The sequence below is a fragment of the Penicillium hordei genome (assembly GCF_028827395.1).
Source record: "Penicillium hordei strain IBT 12815 chromosome Unknown utg000005l_segment0_segment0, whole genome shotgun sequence".
Lineage (NCBI taxonomy): Eukaryota > Fungi > Ascomycota > Eurotiomycetes > Eurotiales > Aspergillaceae > Penicillium > Penicillium hordei.
This window is the reverse complement of record NW_026623146.1, coordinates 2,421,366-2,440,040: the sequence shown is the minus strand read 5'-3', so window position 1 is coordinate 2,440,040 and position 18,675 is coordinate 2,421,366. Positions and strand designations below refer to the sequence as shown.

General features: G+C 49.0%; 6 protein-coding genes across 6 annotated transcripts; 2 read left to right on the top strand and 4 right to left on the bottom strand.

The window, feature by feature from the left end:
- Nucleotides 1–322: 322 nt before the first annotated feature.
- Nucleotides 323–4,178, top strand: N7537_009874 (condensin subunit YCS4; the record flags this gene model as incomplete). Its single annotated transcript, XM_056900928.1, has 6 exons — nt 323–558; nt 643–1,145; nt 1,198–1,321; nt 1,373–1,514; nt 1,561–3,951; nt 4,008–4,178. The coding sequence occupies 6 exons, from the start codon at nt 323–325 to the stop codon at nt 4,176–4,178; spliced, it is 3,567 nt and encodes a 1,188-aa protein (XP_056749596.1).
- A 347-nt stretch (nt 4,179–4,525) lies between these two features.
- N7537_009873 (putative oxysterol binding protein (Orp8)) lies at nt 4,526–6,160 on the bottom strand (the record flags this gene model as incomplete). Its single annotated transcript, XM_056900927.1, has 6 exons — nt 6,039–6,160; nt 5,871–5,947; nt 5,772–5,811; nt 5,646–5,715; nt 5,535–5,594; nt 4,526–5,476 (listed from the first exon to the last, which is right to left on the bottom strand). The coding sequence occupies exons 1-6, from the start codon at nt 6,113–6,115 to the stop codon at nt 4,526–4,528; spliced, it is 1,275 nt and encodes a 424-aa protein (XP_056749595.1). The 5' UTR covers nt 6,116–6,160.
- Nucleotides 6,161–6,748: 588 nt separating this feature from the next.
- N7537_009872 (ubiquitin C-terminal hydrolase 37) lies at nt 6,749–8,240 on the bottom strand (the record flags this gene model as incomplete). The annotated part of the gene is made up of 5 exons (XM_056900926.1): nt 6,749–7,508; nt 7,560–7,741; nt 7,796–7,895; nt 7,967–8,061; nt 8,115–8,240. The coding sequence occupies 5 exons, from the start codon at nt 8,238–8,240 to the stop codon at nt 6,749–6,751; spliced, it is 1,263 nt and encodes a 420-aa protein (XP_056749594.1).
- A 492-nt stretch (nt 8,241–8,732) lies between these two features.
- On the top strand, nt 8,733–12,690 carry N7537_009871 (uncharacterized protein; the record flags this gene model as incomplete). Its single annotated transcript, XM_056900925.1, has 4 exons — nt 8,733–9,209; nt 9,282–9,430; nt 9,488–12,442; nt 12,504–12,690. The coding sequence occupies 4 exons, from the start codon at nt 8,733–8,735 to the stop codon at nt 12,688–12,690; spliced, it is 3,768 nt and encodes a 1,255-aa protein (XP_056749593.1).
- Nucleotides 12,691–13,312: 622 nt separating this feature from the next.
- N7537_009870 (serum paraoxonase/arylesterase family protein) lies at nt 13,313–14,623 on the bottom strand (the record flags this gene model as incomplete). The annotated part of the gene is made up of 2 exons (XM_056900924.1): nt 13,313–14,245; nt 14,315–14,623. 2 exons carry the CDS (start codon nt 14,621–14,623, stop codon nt 13,313–13,315), a joined length of 1,242 nt encoding a protein of 413 aa, XP_056749592.1.
- A 580-nt stretch (nt 14,624–15,203) lies between these two features.
- N7537_009869 (ZZ type zinc finger domain protein) lies at nt 15,204–18,016 on the bottom strand (the record flags this gene model as incomplete). Its single annotated transcript, XM_056900923.1, has 4 exons — nt 17,825–18,016; nt 16,765–17,641; nt 16,497–16,708; nt 15,204–16,433 (listed from the first exon to the last, which is right to left on the bottom strand). The coding sequence occupies exons 1-4, from the start codon at nt 17,954–17,956 to the stop codon at nt 15,204–15,206; spliced, it is 2,451 nt and encodes an 816-aa protein (XP_056749591.1). The 5' UTR covers nt 17,957–18,016.
- Between the last annotated feature and the right edge of the window lie 659 nt (nt 18,017–18,675).

Below are 18,675 nucleotides of genomic sequence, written 5' to 3'. Positions count from 1 at the left end.
CGGTAATTTTCGAATTTATAGTAATATAGTCTTCTAATCTCTTTAAAACTAATATATGCTACTAGAAATGCTTATCGATACCTATCTATTAATAGTGAAAATTAAATTAACTTGTGGTTGTTGAAATAATCTATCGCATTTACTATGTGTTTTGGAGATGGCCACTCGGGGGTAGTGGCCACTCGGTAGGAAAATACGTTAGTTGATGACTGTCTGATTACATAAGTTGAACCAAAAAGGGCAAAAGCCAAACAAATGGGGCTTATCAACAAATCGGCTTTCCTCCCCGCTTTCACCTCTTTTTTTCTCTTCTTAACCAACAATGGAGGACAGAATACAATTCAACATAAATGAATCGCTCAAGTATTACTTGAGTGATCCCGCTTCGATCCCGACTCCTGATGCGGACCCGGAACTGCTGGATTGCGAATCGGATCCTGATCAACTTTCGCCAGCGTTGATTGACAGCATCTTGAACCCGATCGTGGATGCCGTCGCGGAGAACCCCGAAGGATTAACAAGAGCATCGTTGTTTGACTCGCTACAATTTTTACTAAAGTGCGCACCGGTCCCTTCCCAACTTGCCCATGGAGGCTGGCGCCCGCCTGGACTCGAATCTGACGATCCTTTTCACTCTTGCAGATACGCGACCCTTCTTCCTGCAAAGTACCTGAGCAAACTTTTGGATTTGGTAGTTTCAGGCCTGTCTGTTGAGGCGGATATCATCCATGGAGACCTTGAATCCGACGAGCAGGATGCCATTCAACACCACAAGCAGCTTCTGGAGATGTACGGGTTCCTTCTCCAGTGGGCCTTGTCTGCCGTAGAGGTCAAGGCCGCAGAAAAGCCCACTGAGGCAGCACCCGTGCGACGAGGAGGACCCAAATCCAAGAAATCAGCGAATAATGGCCAGTGGGATTGGACGCCCCAGATCCAAATATCCATGGAGACCATGTGCAAGGTGATGAAGCTCAAGCTAGGACGTATTTTTTTGACTACTTCGGATCGTGACACTTTTATTACCCTATTCACGCGCACAATCTATCTGGTCCTCGAGAGCGAGCAGCGGGTGAAGAGCATGGCCATTCGCATGCATGCTTTCAAGGTTCTTTGCATCGCAGTCAAGCATCATGGCCAAGCCTTTGGTAGGTGTCCTGATTTGTATCTCGGTTAAGTGATAGCTGACTTGTAGCATAGGAGCTCAAACTTCGATTGTGCAGAGCTTGACTTACTTTGAGCATCTCTCCGAACCCATGGCCGAATTCCTCCATATTCTGGCAGAACAATACGACTATCCACAGCTTTCCGACGAGATCCTGAAGTGAGATTGATATCAGCAAACTGGCCGGATAGTTGCTAACTTTACATCCAGGGAGCTTGGAAACAAGGAGTTTAATTCTAATGATACGAGGGGTCCCAAGTCTGTATCGACATTTATTATCAAGCTGTCCGAGCTTGCTCCCAGATTGATCATCAAGCAAATGACCCTTCTGGCCAAACAGCTAGATAGCGACGTACGTGACACTTTCAGTTTCCCCGAAGCTCCACTAACAAGTGCAGGCATATACTCTTCGCTGTGCAGTGATTGAGGTCTGCGGAAACCTCATTTCCGATCTCAGCAGACAGGAGGAACGCAGTGATAATTATAAGACCCAGATCAACGCCTTTTTCGACGTACTAGAAGAAAGATTCCTTGATATCAACCCTTACTGCCGCTGTCGCGCGATCCAGGTATTCATGCGAATCTGTGATTTGGAGCAGAAGTTCCCGAAGAGGCGACAGGCTGCAGCGGAACTTGCTGCCAGAAGCTTGGAGGATAAGAGCAGCAATGTGCGACGCAACGCGATCAAACTGCTGTCCAAGCTTGTTTCTACACACCCTTTTAGTGTTATGCATGGTGGGCTCCTCTCATACAAGGAGTGGACAGATAGACTGGACACGGTTGACGCCGAGTTGAATGCCCTGCGTCCTCCGGAGACGCCCGGCTTTGAAGGAGGCGACATGACTCAGGTTGACCCCGAATTGTTGGATGACGCCACACAGATCCCGGATGAATCCCCATCGAAAGCGCCCCGGATGAGTGATGAAGAGAAGGCCGCTGCTGTGCAGAAAGCCGCAGAACAGGCGGCCACCTCTGAATTGATGACACGCCTCCAACTGACGAGGAAGTATTACAACGAGGCCATCCGGTTCATTGAAGTGCTTCACTCCGGATCCACCATCGTCACACAGTTGCTTTCATCCCGGAACAAGAGTGAGGTCATTGAAGCTATGGATTTCTTTGTTGTTCTCGATGCATACAGAATTGAGACTGCCCGCGGTGGGATTCGCCGTATGCTGCGCCTGATTTGGACCAAGGGCAACAGCGACGAAGGAAAGGGCGTCCAGACACATCTGATTGATTGTTACAAGGGCCTCTTCTTCGACGCACCAGGCTCTTTCACACCCAACGATGCTGCGAACTACATCGCCCGCAACATGATCAGTTTGACGTTTGGTGCAACTCCTGCAGAACTGACCTGCCTCGAGCAGTTGCTCAGCACGATGATGAAGGCTGGAAATGTATCCGAGGCAGTCATCGCCAAGCTATGGCAAGTTTACAGTATCCAAAAGAAGGAAATCTCACGGACTCAACGTAGAGGCTCAATAATTGTCCTCGGAATGCTTGCCCTAGCAGATCCAGAGGTTGTGGTGAAGGAGCTTGAGGCTATGCTGCGAATCGGTCTGGGTGGCTTCGGACGGGCTGACCTCGTGCTCGCCAAGTACACTTGTATTGCTTTGCGGCGCATGATCCCTGGACGTCAAGCCAAATCAAAGGAGGTTGTTGGCATTCCCAAGCTTGCCAGCGACCACTCTGTTTTAGTCAAACTGGCGGCTATGCTTGAGATAGAGACAGCCAGTAAGGAATGGTATGGAGTGGCAGAGCATGCGCTCAACGCCATCTACACTTTGTCCAAGCACCCTGACGTTCTTTGCTCTGATATCCTCCGACGAAAGACGAAATTCGTCTTTGCGCCACACCTTCAACAACGCCCACCTTCCTCCCATGCCTCTGTCAGCGGAGAAGAGGAGCAACAACGACCTGGGACTGCATCCACTGAGGGTCAGGAACCCAAGCCCAAGCCAGCATCTGCTGCACTCTCACAGCTGCTGTACGTTGTTGGCCACGTTGCAATCAAACAGATCGTGCATCTGGAGCTGTGTGAGCTCGACTTTAAACGCCGCAAAGTTGAACAAGAGAAGAACAAAGCCGCCACTGCTCCTCAGAAAGAAGATAACGCCGAAGAAGACGAACTTGATCTCATTGGCGGAACGACAGAAGACGACTTCCAGGATGCTATGGCCCATATTCGAGAACGTGAGCTACTCTATGGAGAGAACTCTCTCTTGGCCAAGTTTGGCCCGCTAGTAGTGGAGATTTTGGCCAACAACAACTCCTACCCGGATCGTGACCTGCAGGCCTCTGCAACCCTTTGCCTTGCCAAACTCATGTGCGTGTCTGCCGAGTACTGTGAAAAGAACTTGCCACTCCTCATCACCATCATGGAGCGGTCTGAAGATCCTATCGTTCGTAGCAATGCTGTGATTGCGCTAGGCGACATGGCTGTTTGCTTTAATCACCTCATCGATGAGAACACCGATTTCCTCTACCGTCGTTTGAATGATGACGATGACTCCGTCAAGCGCACCTGTCTCATGACCCTTACCTTCCTCATCTTGGCTGGTCAAGTCAAGGTCAAGGGACAACTGGGAGAGATGGCTAAATGTCTGGAGGATGATGACAAGAAGATCGCTGATCTGGCTCGCATGTTCTTCACGGAACTTGCAACCAAGGACAATGCCGTGTACAACCACTTTGTTGACATGTTCAGTCTGTTGAGTGCAGAGCGTAACCTGAATGAAGCGTCACTCCGTCGTATCGTCAAGTTTTTGATCGGTTTTGTCGAGAAGGTATGTTCCCCCCCTCCTTTTCAACTTTCTAATGATGCATGCTAATGTTGACCCAGGAAAAACACGCTCGCCAGCTGGCCGACAAGCTAGCCGCTCGACTTCCTCGCTGCGAAACAGAGCGACAGTGGAACGATGTTGCGTATGCCCTGTCTCTCCTGCCGCATAAGAACGAGGAGATTGCCAAGACCGTCAGTACAGGGTTCAAGGTTGTCAGTGCCGCAGCTTGAGGCTAATCTCTGAAATGGATTATGTGTTGATGTGCTTGATGATTGGAGTCTGGCGGCGTTAGTCTTTTGGGCAAGAGGTTGTAATTCTTTTTTACGAATAGGATTAATCGTTCTATTGAACCTATGTATGATATACTATTCTTTTCAATTTTGTAATCACCATAATAAAATGGAATTGCAGCTATTCACGAAACAGATTTCTAGGGAATAATGTCTAAGTATGTGAGAATAAGAGTATAACCAAAAAAAGAGATCAAAAACAAAGAGACGCCGAGTTCAATGTTTGTATGGTCGCATGCCAGATACGCCAAAGTTGCTTACACTGTCAAGGGAGGACACAATTATATCTATGCGCCCTGCACTGTACTTTCTGTCAAAGCGAATTCGCCCTTGCGAATCCCCTCTAAAACCTTTTGTCCCTCCTCGGTGAGCTCTGGCTTACCCAGCGGCGTCACCGCGCCAGTGAAGAACCGGGGACTCCACTCAGTACCCTTTTCAATGCGCTCCGCAGCCCGCTGCCGTTGCCGTTCCTCAATATCCTGCTTGAGCTTGGTAGCCTGGTTGAACTGCTTCTCGACAATAGCGTCCGTGACACCCGACCAAAACTTCAATGACTCGTTGGACAGCTGTTCTTCAGATGGAGGCAGGTCCTTTGTGATGGGATGAAGCGGGGTGATGTCGATGAGCAGACGGGGCTCCTTGGTGCCTGCCGGGGTGAAGTAGATCTTTCCATGCCAAGAACCGGTAATGCGAGCGACGATGTCACTCTCCGGTACATCTTTCAGCCGAACGATTGTATCCTTCTCCGGGTTATAGCGGAAGATCACGCCCTCAAGCTTATTCTGTGACCGGCCAATCCAGCCTTCTTCCATGTACTGCAGGATCGCCTTGAAGCCCGTTTTGGGACAGGTGACGTAGCATGTGTCCGCAACTGTGACTGAAAGCGCTCCACGCAGTATTCCTCCCAAGTGAGCGTTTGGGTGGGTTAACTGGTATTCCTCGTTGTCCCTCTTTTCGATATTGACGAAGATTCCGAGGTTGTGCTGACCGGGGCTCACGCGGATACTGGTGCCGGTGAACTTGGCGCTGATCTGGTCGAATCCGCGTGCTGAGACACCTCGTTGGGGGCAGTCGATATAGAATGCTGATACTGGGGGGTGATGGGAGGTCTGTTCTGTGAGGTAGCATACTTTGACTTTCTCATCGCCGTCGGTTACGGTAGAGGAGCCATTGGAGCTCGCTTTGATGCCAGGGAGGTTTCCTTCTTCGGGGATATTGTCGCTCACGTCCCAGCTGCACTAAAGGGTGTTAGCAATGAATTGCCATGAATAAAATGCCGAAGACACCGGTACTCACTCGGAAGAATTCACCCAGAGTTGAGTTGTATGGTTTGCACGGTTTCCCCTTGACGTATTTCTACCGCAAGATCAGTAAAGGGCCAGATGAATTTGAGCAGCCGAAACATACCAGATCCTTAGTAAACCAGAACCGCAACACCTCCAACATTCGACCTAGCTCATCATCTGACTTGCCAATGCTGTAGCTCTTGGGTCAGCACACAAGCTTCCACCAAATATGGGCACATTTGCTGACCTCGCAAACGTCTCCGGTCGATCTAAGTAATGCCAGTATTCTTGTCGCCATCCACAGTCAGCACCAACCCCGCACAGCGTAACACGAATAATGACCTACCCAGGTTTGGTCGAGGCTCCAGCAGTTGCGCTGGGAGTGAAAAGCGAACCGAAGCGATATCTGCCACACCGACGAACCTAGTTCACAATCATATTAGCGTCTGGCGGCTGGTTATCTGTGTTGCGCAGCGCAAGCGGTGCGGGGGGGTGCCAAGGAAGGGTTGCCTACTTTCGAAGGATGGAGAGGAAAGTCTTCAGCTTGGAGGAATCATCTGGTGCCTTTTCAGGCACTGCGGTGGCAGACATGATGTGTGTTCAAGCGAGGATTTATAGAGTAAGAGAAAGAGAAAGAGAAAAGGAAAGATTGAGATAGTTGGGCGTTCAGGGCGTTCAGTGGAACAAAAAGGGTGGCGAATTGAGAAGAGGTCGGCGATGAGGAGGGTTTAGTGTCTCTCGGGGTCAGCCTCTATACCGAAACAAGGAAACCGGGATAATTCTGAAGTCCAAGATCCGTAAGAATCTCACGCAAGTCACAAAAACACCCAAAAAGGAGGTTTGGAAAGAAGAAGCAACTCAACAACATTCGAGGCGGTGACGATTGAACTATTTTTTGCCCGGTGGGGTACCTCAGGCGTTAATTTCCAAGTTTATATTTTGACTCCTATGATTCCTATGATTCCTATGATTCCTCTGTTTCTTATATGCTTATTTTTAGAATGGTGGCTGCCTACACGCCTACATGTACATTAGGAACTATTCAACACCTTGCAGATAGATTGAAGGGAAATGATAAAAAGGTCATCTCACTACGTCACCAGATAACAAGAATCTATATGGATATCATATTAAGATAGGGAAAAAGGGAAAAGGGAAAAGGGAAAAGGGAGAAGATGAGGGTATGCGAGATATAACGTGATTGGATATTCCAAGGTCATCCAATCAGTAGGCCACGAGGGCGGACAGTTCCTGCAATTGCTGTTTCTGCGCCAAGCGTCGAAGCCACGTCCGTACCGCTGGCCCATAGTCAAACCGCCGTCCGGCTGCATACTCGTCATCCGACCGGTGGGATTGCTGTTCTTCACGAATGCGTGCACGAAGTTCTCGTTGTCTCCTGCGTATCATCTGCTGATATTCCTGCAGCTTCTCATCGGAGCATGCCTGGTAATCATCGAGGGTTTCCTGGGGGATCACTGCCGCATCGATATCTTCACGTGTCAGAGATACGGAAGGGTCAGGACCAAGTACAGTTTCATCCAAAGCGAGTGTATCTGATGATGGGCACAGGGATGTGGCACGCTGGTTGAGAATTTCCAAGGTTCTCACGTTAATAGCCAAGTCGTTGATGAGATCAGGTAGAGGATCCCGCACGAGTCCTAAAATTGAGAATTCAATTTCTTCTTCTTCATATGCAGCCATTCGATCCAGTAGATTGGGCTTGACCAGTTCCAACCAGTCGTCTTCAGAACATTCCCCTACTAGAGTTAGCAAGGCCGTCCCAGCATGTTTGTTGTGGTGCGTACCAAGTGCTCGTGGCTGTCGCTCCAACCCATCAAACTTCCACAGCTGGCCCATCACAGGCATAAATGCAATGAAATGAAAGGTGGCATCAGCCTCTTCAGCAGCCTGGCCCTTGGACCCTTTCTTCCTAGTGGTAGCTTCAGTCTTCAGCTGCAGATCTGAATTGAGAATATCCATTTTTCTAATATTGAGTCAGTATTTGAGTGGTAAAGGTCGAATCAAAATGGCATACCGTGCATATGAGTTGTGTATTCTTTTGACGAACTCAAAGTTGTTAATTGCATCTCCACGCAGGGCTGGGGTGAAAGGCATCGTGAATTCCTTGAAAGACCGTAGATTCTCTCCCAAATCAATATCTGGGATGTTGTTGACAATGTTTAATAGTGCTACGCTCGCACAAGCATTGTTGGCGGTCTATACATATATAATTAGTAAGGAACACATTCGGCAAAAGAATAGAAGACCGACCTGGTTTGCGAACCACAGCCCGTCAGGGCAAGTTGCTTCCTGCTTTCCATCGTTATCTTCACGCCAGCGGAAGAGAAAGATCAAGCCGTAAACAGGATTACTGCCCATGGTCAGCTATCGAGTCCGTATATAAGAGCACAGTGAGGGGTTGTGAGTAACACAACAACATACTTGAGGAACGCCATCATTTCTTCGTCAAGAGAAACGACCTCTTGGATCTTTACACCCTTGACCCCAAAGTCACGTAGCATCACATTAAACAAGGCCTAAATCCCCGTGAGTAAAGCACTGCTAATGCCATTTCCAGACACACACATACCGGTTCTGATTCGATTTCGCAAAATCCATTCCAGCTGTCTTTTTCCAAACGGGACGCAGGCTGGCAGATATCGTCGCTGAAATCTTCCGGGTCCGTCAGGCGGCGCCTTTTGACTCGAGGACCCATGTTGGCTTTTTGTTTTGGTTTCAAAAAACTAAGAGGTAGGGTAGGGAGTTGTAGAGCTGAAGAGCTTCAGGATCAGATTGAAATGAGAAGCTATGATAAAAGGAGTCCTGAGATTAAAGATGATAGTAGGGTTTTGCTCTTCACCGTTGAAGGAAAGAGAAATATGTCTTTACAGAAACAGGTAAACCAGGTGAACCAGGTAAACGATAGACGTAGTCAATAGACCGTAGACAATACCCAAGACACCCAAGACACCCAAGACAATAGAGGGAAGTAGGTCATAAGTGGACCGAGCTTCTCCCGACGCGCTTCCCGCGTCTCCAACATTTTTTTATTTCTTCTTTTCTATCTGCTATAGGCGCGAATTGCCACTGGATAGCTTCATACAGCTTCATTCAACTTCATTTAAACCCTACTACAGCTTTAGAAGGGCCACCATTGCGCCCTAACTACATCCCCACCTTTCGCCAGCTCCGGCAACCACAGCATGCCATGAACGGCACTCCCCTCCTCCCGTCTGCCTTTCCGCAGACACCTAAAACAATCCCTGGAACTGGAAGGAGAAAGCTCTTTGAGACTCCTTCGCGATCGCAGCCGCGAGAGCCCCGAGCTGTACGAACACCACTCAGATCAGCATCCAAATCGGCCTCGAAGGCGTCGAGACTACCACCTCCAAACCCGAACGATGTGCCACTGATCCCCACCAATGTGATCGATGCTCCCTCCCAACGACTCTATGTCGTTGCAATATATTTCGCCTTGAATGCCTGGAGGATTTATGAGTCCTTGACGGCATCCGATGACCTGGATTCAACTTGGCTGCTGTTGAAATGGGCCACGATCGATGGAATCTTCCTGGTCGGACTGCAGGCTCTGCGTATACCTTGGCTAGAGTGGGCGTTCCCGACCACGCTCACAGTATTTCTGCTTCACGCCGTGGGCAATGTGTTTTTGATGTTCCGCATCCCAGTGAGTTTTTTTTTCTTTCTTTCTTTTTTTCTTGTTCTTAGACTCCTGATCGACCCTTGCTAATAGCTGCAGATTCCTTGGGCCACATGGATTACTGGACTAGTAAAAGTGGCATACGATCGCGAATTATCGATTTCCGAGCGCAGAGTCAAGCCCGGCGATATCATTCACAATTCGTCATTGATCCTAGGAAAACAAATTGTGCACATTCTGCCAGAGGGGTAAGTTTATCCGGTTCATATATACCTACATATAAGATCAAGCTGACTTTATATTAGATCCGCCGTCCTCAATCCGGATCGGAACTCGCTTTGCCTTGATTCTCTGCAGTCCACAATCGACCTGCCCATTCGTGTTAACCAGACCGACCCTGTCCTGATCGAATTGTTGCGTCTGGATCTTAACACCGGCGAAAATGAAACAATCAGCATTCCGTCGAAGCAATTGAAAACTCTGAAAAAGCAGGCGGAAAAGAAGCATGCTCCAGGTCAACTCCATCGCGACCTGCTCTTCCCTGTGCGCAAGACTGGTGTCTATCGTCTTCAACGGGTGGTGGACGAGTCTCAGCTTGATGTTCATACACGAACATTTGATGCGCTGGTGGTCTCTTGCCCGCGAGCCTTGATCAAAAACACACACATCGACAAGTGCAAAGGAGAGTTGTCCGACTTCAAACTGGAGGTGGAAGGCACGCCTCCGTTGAAGATCAAGTACAGTCGCCAGGTCAACAATCTCGATCGTGGATTCTCGGTCCTTAACATCCAGCCCGATCATCTGCGCTCTCCGCTGCTCAACGGCAGAACTACTGCTGCTCTGTACAGCATCAACCAGCCCGACGTTTCGTGGGCGCAGAGTCAAAAGATTGAGGTTCCATTGAACGAATCATTGAATGATGGCGGAGAATGGTTTTACACCATCGAAGAGGTCCATGATGCTATTGGAAACGTGGCCAATTATTCTACTATCTTTGATGAAGGAGACCGACCATCCACAAAGTCACAATCTCAGTGGTACCAGTTCTCCGTTCACGAACGCCCGCAGTTGTCACTGCAAAACTGCAATGCTCAGAATCCGCTGCAAGTTGCCAAGGGAGACAGCACGAGATTTCCCCTCAGCTTCCATCCTGATGGGCACGCATATGCTAAGGATGGTCCGTTTTCGGTCGGTTACTCGTACTCAGGCAACACCCAAGAAGCAGCACATGAACAAACAGTCGACCTCAAGCATATGAATCAGACTTTGGACATCAAAGAGCCTGGTTTGTATGCCTTGACATCAGTCTCTACCAAGTTTTGTCCAGGAGAGATCCTCGAGCCTTCATCTTGCTATTTGCATAACCCACCTGAGCCAGAATTGACAGTCAAAGCCGAAAAGATATTTGACCGCTGTGCGAACAACGCTATTGGATTACTTGTGGATTTGGATCTCACGGGATCCCCTCCATTCTCCCTCCGATACAGCATTGAAAGCTCCAAGGGCGTTGTTTCCAAAGTACAAGCCATCAGTGGAATGCGCACGCAGCTCGATTTCACCCCATCGGAAGCTGGCTCATACACCTATCGTTTCATTGATATCGAAGATGCCGTCTACTCGCCGCGGTCTCTCAAGATACCGGTGCTTGAACAAGATGTGAAGCCACCGGCTTCGGCTCATTTCCTATCAAGAAAATTGAGAACCGCCTGTTTCGGCGAAGCTGTTTCTGTGGAGGTGTCTTTCCTCGGAGAGGCCCCTTGGGTCTTGCAATACGAGATCGTCCACAATGGGAAGAGATTGAGGAAAACACTGGAATCTGACACTGATGTGGCAACTATCACGACGGATAAACTGATCAGTGGTGGTGACTACACCGTGTCTCTGACTAGCGTCAAGGATAAGTCTGGTTGCAAACGGACTCTCAAGGACAGCCTCAATATCGAAGCCCGATCACAGCCCCCGCACGTCTCTTTCGGTCAAATTGACAAGAAGAGAAGTGTCTTAGCTTTGCAGGGTTCCAAGATTGAGATTCCGTTGAGGCTGAGTGGAGAACGCCCGTGGACTGTCAAGTATAAGAATGTTGACGTGGACTCGGCGCCCATCCAGAAAAACTTCTGGGATGAAAACAGCATCTTAACTGTTGACAAGCAGGGTCTTTATGAGATCAGTGAAGTATTTGACGTCGGTTGTCCTGGAACTGTGGACCAGTCTGCAAATGAGTTTGAGGTCTCGTGGATCCCACGGCCCCAAATCACTGCCCTTGACGGCTCCCCCATTGGAGCCGCCAAGGAGTTTGCAAAATCTGAGGTCTGCCAAGGCGACGATGACAGCCTTGAGGTTCGGCTGTCGGGCAATCCTCCATACAATGTTCAGTACGAGAAGCGACGCAAGGCGGACCGTGGAGGATTCTCTGCGGCGAAGCCACGGGCTTTGAAGTCCGCCCTTCATGTGACTTCGATGGAAATGGATACCTCCGAGGCCGGAGAATACAGCTACAAGTTCACACAAGTTGGTGACAGCCTCTATGATCACGATCCCAAGAGCAAAGCTCTGGTTGTGACACAAAAGGTCAACCCGCTACCATCCGCTAAGTTCGACCAACCTGGCCACGTCTTTGGCTTCTGCAAGGAAGACATCAACGGCGAGGAATCTATCCCCATTACTTTAGAGGGTGTCCCACCGTTCTCCCTAGAGATCAGCATCAAACACCACTCGAACGCTAAACCGGAGATTGTCACGATTCCCAAGATCAATTCCAATCGACACAAACTGCTGATTCCTCGTCGCCATCTTGACTTGGGACAACACCAAGTCAGCATCCACAAGGTTCGCGATTCTAGAGGATGTCAAAAGACCACTGACCTCGATGCCTCCTCGGTACGGGTCGCCATCTCCGATGTTCCTACCATTATCCCGCTCGAGTCCAAGATGGACTACTGTGTGGGCGAACGACTTTCCTTCTCACTGTCAGGCCATGCTCCATTCGACGTGTTCTACACGTTCGACGGGGCCAAACGCAAGGCCACTAGTCAAACCGCTAACTTCCGTCGTATTGCGGAGCTTCCCGGTCAGTTCACCATCAACGCTGTCAGTGATGGAGCCAGTGGGAAATGCAAGGCCCACAAAGACATCACCAAGGTCATCCATGCTATGCCGAGCGTGCGGATCAGCAAGGGCAAAGAATCAGTGGTGGACATTCACGAGGGTGGAGAAGCCGAGCTTCACTTTGAGTTCTGGGGTACACCACCATTCGAATTCACGTAAGTCAATAATCTCTACCCAGATAGTCTCTTTCAGCGCAGTTTGCTAACAATTCCACAGATACATCCGAAGCTCCAATGTCCGCAAGGGGAAGAAATCGGAGATCCTTGATATCAAGCATGACATCTCCTACGAAAACATCAAGACGATCAAGACCTCTGATGAGGGAACTTACGAGGTTATCGCGATCAAGGACAAGTTCTGTTCATTCTCTTCCCAGAGTCCGCCGGGCAAGTCAGACAGATGAAGATAAATCAAATGATGTGATGAATGTGGTGTAATACTTGGTGTTTTTATGAATCTTGTTATTTACCTTGCCTTGTGGCTTTCTATTCCCCCCCCCCCCCAAATTTGTTGCATTGCAGCGGCGCTAGCACTTCAATTTCAGATATCTACATGCTTTCTGTCAAACTAATTCAACTTTGTCTACAAGGACGGTCACATCTGACTTTCAAATCTAAGCTCTGTCGGAATTCTTGACCACTTCATCTACTTCAAGCCTAAACGATATCCCAAGGCTCCCATTCCCACTTGGGGAGACAACAGGGAATATACTTGGAATAAAGACTAAACTGACCTATAACTTGGAGCATTCTCTCAAGCAACCCGGCACTGAAACCATGAGTCGACAGCTTATCCTTGTCACAGATATATTAGGCCAGGAGCTGGATGGATGGGTTCCAGGCAGAATGATAAGAGTTAAAAAGATGGCGGGTTGGGAACTTGAGGAACTTTATATGAAGCTTTTGATATGTAAGGTAGAGGAAGACTGAATTTAAGGATCAAGTGGTTGGAATATAGAAAACCCCAAGGCAAAGAACATCATTTTTGGTTAAAAATGCAAATTCTGTATAAATATTTATACTATCTTACAGCTCAACCTGTACAGCCACCATACTCTCCGACATAAACCCAGTAACAAAGAGCCAAGCAAGTTTCTTACCAGCCTTGGGCTCAATCGGCACCAAAACAGCCGCACTCGCAGTCCGAAGCCTAGACCCATCATCCTCAAACAGCACCTTCTTCTCCCAGACGCCAGTGCGCGAATCAAGAGTCGCATACCACACCTGAATTGGATCCAAAGCATTCGGCTCCTTAGAATTAGCCACCAAGTGAATAGCCTGCGAGACACCGGCGGTAAGGAATCCGCTCGCATCATGCGAGTCGGTGCTATACGGATCATGGTAGTAAGACGGGTTATCCGCGAGAGAGCTAAAAGAGACCGAGGTATCGATGGAGATAGAGTGGTTGGACTCGTGTCGAGTTGCGAGGAACATCTCGCCACCCATAGCACTGCAAATAATGACTTCATTATCGGTGCGGCCGTGTCCAAGACCATTGTTGTTCCATAGACCTGTCAGCGCGACGGAGGCTTCGATGGGAGCGCCTTTGCTTGCTAGGTCGGCGATCTGCACGTGGATGATGTTGGACCACTTGGCTGAACGCCAGACGTCTTCGATGAGTCGCATGGGACCTTCACGGTAGAAGTGGTCATTGGTGACGTAGAAGGAGACCGGGCTGGTGGCATAGATGTCGTTGGGGGTTTTGATGAGCGGGTGGTTGATTGAGCGCACATGCCTAATCGAATCGGAGTTTAGGATGTGGTGGAAGAGCTCAATCTGAGACTGGGCTTTGGGGACGTCCTTGGGCTCGCCAGCTTCAAAGTATGCCGGGTTGGACAAGTGGTTGACGGCATAGATATAGACTGCGTTTGACTGCTCGGGATCCTCAATGACATCGATTCCATGTGTCACGAAGGGACCTTGGAAGTTCTCGAATGCCAGACGGGTTGATTTCATAGTCTATTTTCGGGGTTAATTTGGGTTTTTTTTCTTTCTTTTTTTTTTTCGATATGTTTAGAACAAATTCACCTTTGGATCCACGACATGGATAGAGCCTTGGGCTGTGAGTGGCAGCATGTGGCCTAGCGGCGGGAACCAGCTCAACCGTGTGCTCTTGTCATCTTCGCAGGCAGTGAACAGCAGGTTCGCTTGGTGGTAGTGGTGCACATCCTCGCAGTGAATAGTATCTTCGATGTGGATTAGGCCTTGGCCTTCGCCTAGTACTGTCGGATTGGGAGTGAGGAAGTATCCTGTAATATGCACGAAATGGCTTACTGGGCCAGCCAGAAAGGCGACCAGAGCAACAAGGCCGAGGCGGAATACGGTACCAAATGCCATGCTATTGAGGATCAAGTGCGAATGAATGAGACTAAAGTATGTGAAAAAGTGAAAAAGTCGATATGGATGTGCATCTCCATTTCAGCCCCTCACTAAATTGGACCTCGGGAGATATCCTCGGGAATCTCCAGAGATCAACAACTTTTGCTGTTTTTGACCTTGAATGAAAGTCAACATATTTCAGATTGTATAGATGTGAGTATAAAAAGGCCTGGGAAAGACTGGAGATGCCCATGGTGATATTTATGCTTAACTGGATACCTAAATGGTATTAGCGTATGTTATATGCAGATGCAGAAGAAGAAGAAGAAGAAGAAGAAGAAGAAGAGAAGAGTTCAAATTACAATAAAACCTCAAGAGCAAAGTGCATTAAACTATCCTACGCAAAAATTATGCAACTCTCTTTTTTTTCTTTGTCTGTTTTCGTAGGCCAAAAAAAAACCACTCTCATTAAGTCTAGTCATGCTCGGAGTGACTAGACCTCAGGGGCAAAGTCCGAAAGAAAATAAAATAAAAAAGAGTGCACTGGTACAAATTCCCAATCCCATATCGTGTCGTGATGAATTTCCCCAAACATTTTTCAGTTTGTGGACTGCTTGGCCTCAAGATATTCCTGATCACTGGCGTCAAGAACGTCATATTCTTCGTCAGTCAGGAAGCCAGTGTCAGCATCAGTGGAGGCATCGTCCAGAGTCAGGCTCTCAACATCCTCTAGAACATCCACCTCCGAAGAATTCGACAAGGTCGGTGCCTGCGGCGCAGGAGCCTCGGCTTCGTGAGTGCTTGACTCCGGGGATTCCTTCTCCAGCTTGGGGAAGATCATGCCACTGCCGGCAATCTCAGATGCGGCAGGGTATGCCTCACTAGTGTCGACTTCTTCAAGAGAAGCGGTCTGCACCTCGACATCACACCACAGACGATGACCGATGGCCACACCGTTAGGGAGTTTCAGACGCCAGTAGGAGATAGCAGAGCCTTCGTGCTGAGGGGTGCGGAGGTTGACAGTAAAGTCAGCACTCTCGCCTGGCTCCACAGGGGCAAGCAATTTGTTGCTTGCCATGGCGGAGCGAATAGACTCGACGCTAGATGGGTGGCAAACATCGACGTTGAACATCTTGTCTCCACCGACGAAGCGCACATCACAGCCAACGGGCCATGCTGCAGGACCAGGGTTGTAGAGAGTCCAGGTCTGGCGGAACATGGTGTTTGGAGCCATCTTTGTACCGTCGGTGACAGTGTCACGGATAAAGAATGCCTTGTAGTCCGACATCACAGAGCCATCGGTCTCGGGAATAGGCTGGCTCATGAATAGCTGAGGCTCAACCTTCTCCACAGGTTTGCTGCTAGCATCCACCTCGACCGGTTCCTGCTCCTCAACTTCGGCCTGGTCAACGGACCGAATGGGGGCATGGATCTGGTCACCCAGGGCAACTGCTCCACTCACGCCGTCATCGCCCATGGTGCTCACAGTCACATTGCGGACTGGGGTGTTGAACTTGACCAGCGGATGAGTGCGGTTGTGGTGGTCAGTCGGAAGGGCCTCGCAACTCGCACAGAAGTCGGTGTCATCACAGACAGCGCACTTGTAGCGAACTCCGCTGATGTAATTCTGGGCAGGTTTGCTCTTGCACAGGGGACCGTCACAGAAGATGCCATAGTGGATTTCATGTTCCCGAGCAGGTTCACCAATACTATCGTAAACCTGCACGAACCGATGACTCGGGTGGCTCTGAGGAGCAGTCAAAATGCAATCGGGGCAGAAGTCCCAATCGGGGCAGGCCAAGCACTTGTGACGAACACCAACGATACGCTAGCAAAAAAAAAACGAAAAAATTAGTCGAAAGCCTCCCGAGTGGGTGGAATGAGTAAATACCTTGTCACAGCCGTCACAGACAGCGGCGTGTCGGAACTGCCGGCCAGGAAGACAGCGAGAGGTGATCAGATTCTTCAAGCAGAAGTTTCGGTCAGACCCCAGGTGGAAGGTGTGACCAGGGTGGTGTCCATGCTTATTCCGGAGAAGGCAGCGAAGGCAAAGATCATAGTCCTCACACTCATTACAGCGGACGAGGTTGCTTTCGTCGGCTTCTGTTTATTGTGAGCAAAGAGAAGAAAGAAAGGCAAGCGAGAAAGAGAAAACTAACCACGGCAGCATCCATTGCACATTGGCTTGTCATCACCCTGAATGGCTGCATCCAAACAAGCTGGTGGGGCCACTGGCTCTGGGATCGACTCCTGGATTGACTCTGGGATCGATTCCTGAATCGACTCAGGGACTGGTTCAGGGACCGACTCAGGGACGTGGACCACCGGCTTGGTGATCACCTCGCGCTGAATCTGAGTAGGCAGTATGGTGTTGAACTCCACCGCCGATTGATCCCGAGGAGCAATAGTCTCGGTAGTGCTGTTTGTGACGACACCATCCTTGACTGTCCTCTTGATCAACCAGTGACCTTCGCCGCGGCAAGATGTCCCGGCACCGACACATTGTAGGCATAAGTCATAGTCCCCGTTCTCGCAAATGCTGCAGTGATAATGCGCATTTGCAATAGAACGACCGCAGTGATTGCAGTCGATGCAGAACATCCCGTTGGGCGAGCTGTGGGAGATGACCGGGAACTGATGCTTTTCTTGGTCCATCTCGAATGTGCGGTAGCGAGATTGACCGAGAGGCAACTCTTTCTCATCGGTGGGATGAGGAACCTGGGCCGATTCAATGGGAGGGAGTGTATTGGGAGGTGCTAGAGGACTCAGAACCGTTTCGAGATAACTGTGACGAGTGTGGTTGGTTGACTCCATCGACACAGTGGGTTCTGATGGTACTGGTGTTGGTGCAGATGTGTTTTGGGAAGGAAGAGTAGTAACCTTGATACGGAGCTTGGACTTGGCCTTGGCAGCTCGGTAGAGTTGTTTGTAGACTGCGATGTTGTCACAATCTAAGCGAACGTAAGAACCAGCACTATCGGAATAGCGTTCAAGGATGACGTTGACATCCGCCGGAACCCCGAGCAGTTTCCTAAGCTAAACCGAAACCGTCAAGTCAGCTTGCGAAAGAAAAAAAAAGAAACCAACAACCATGCGTATCGTTTTGTTTACGGTTGGAATAAAATATTTGGTAGACATAAAACATGATCTGATGATCGCTGAAGATAAGGAATGGAGTCGGACTACAGATCCGGAGCTTGAGCTTGAGTGGAGACTTACCATCTGGGGAAAGACCTGGGCCTTCAGCTCCCTGAGAGGCATCTTGAAGCGACGGTTACTGTCATTGTAAAGTACTTTGACAGTAACCAGACTCTCTGGACCCGAATGAGAAGTAGTAGATGGGGTTGTCATCGTAGACGATGTGAAAGTCCTAGGGTGGAGACCCCTTTGAGATAAGGCAACAGTACTAGGGTGTTGGGTGGGAAAGGACAAAAACAGCACTTTACTAGTCAGAAAGAAATGCTGGAAGATAAAATGATGATAATTTTTTTATGATGAAGAAGGAAAAGAAAAGAAGTAGAGGAGAGTCCAGGAAAATAAGAGGGGAGTTGTACAAGAAGCCGTCGAATTGAAGGGAAAAAGCGGAGAGAACGGTCAGCTGCTGCTAACTGACAGGGAAGGCGGTGAGTTATTTCCATTTCAGGATGGATTATATAATATCATATGACGTGTTCAACCCGGAGGGAATGCCAAGAAATACAGTGACTATACCTACTCCCCAGAGTGTTTAGAGTCGTCTACATCGTAGACTTAGTGGACTTCGAAATTAGTTACAATATTTGCTTTTTTTTATTCTTCATTAAAACCCCTTAGAGATGGAGTACAAAAAAGATCATCAAAATAGAAAACAGGGAAAGATGATGTCATGCACTGAATGCAGAACGGGGATTCGATCGCCCGATTGGAGGAGATTGAGGGGGTTGGGGCTAAGAAGGGCTAGAATCAAGACGTGATATTCCCAACGTGGGGAAAGTTGCGGAGGGAGAACGCTCAAATGCATCGAAATCCAAGAGGGCCATGAATCAAAACTGGGACAAAAATTAAGGGAGTAAAAAAAGGAGTAAAAACTT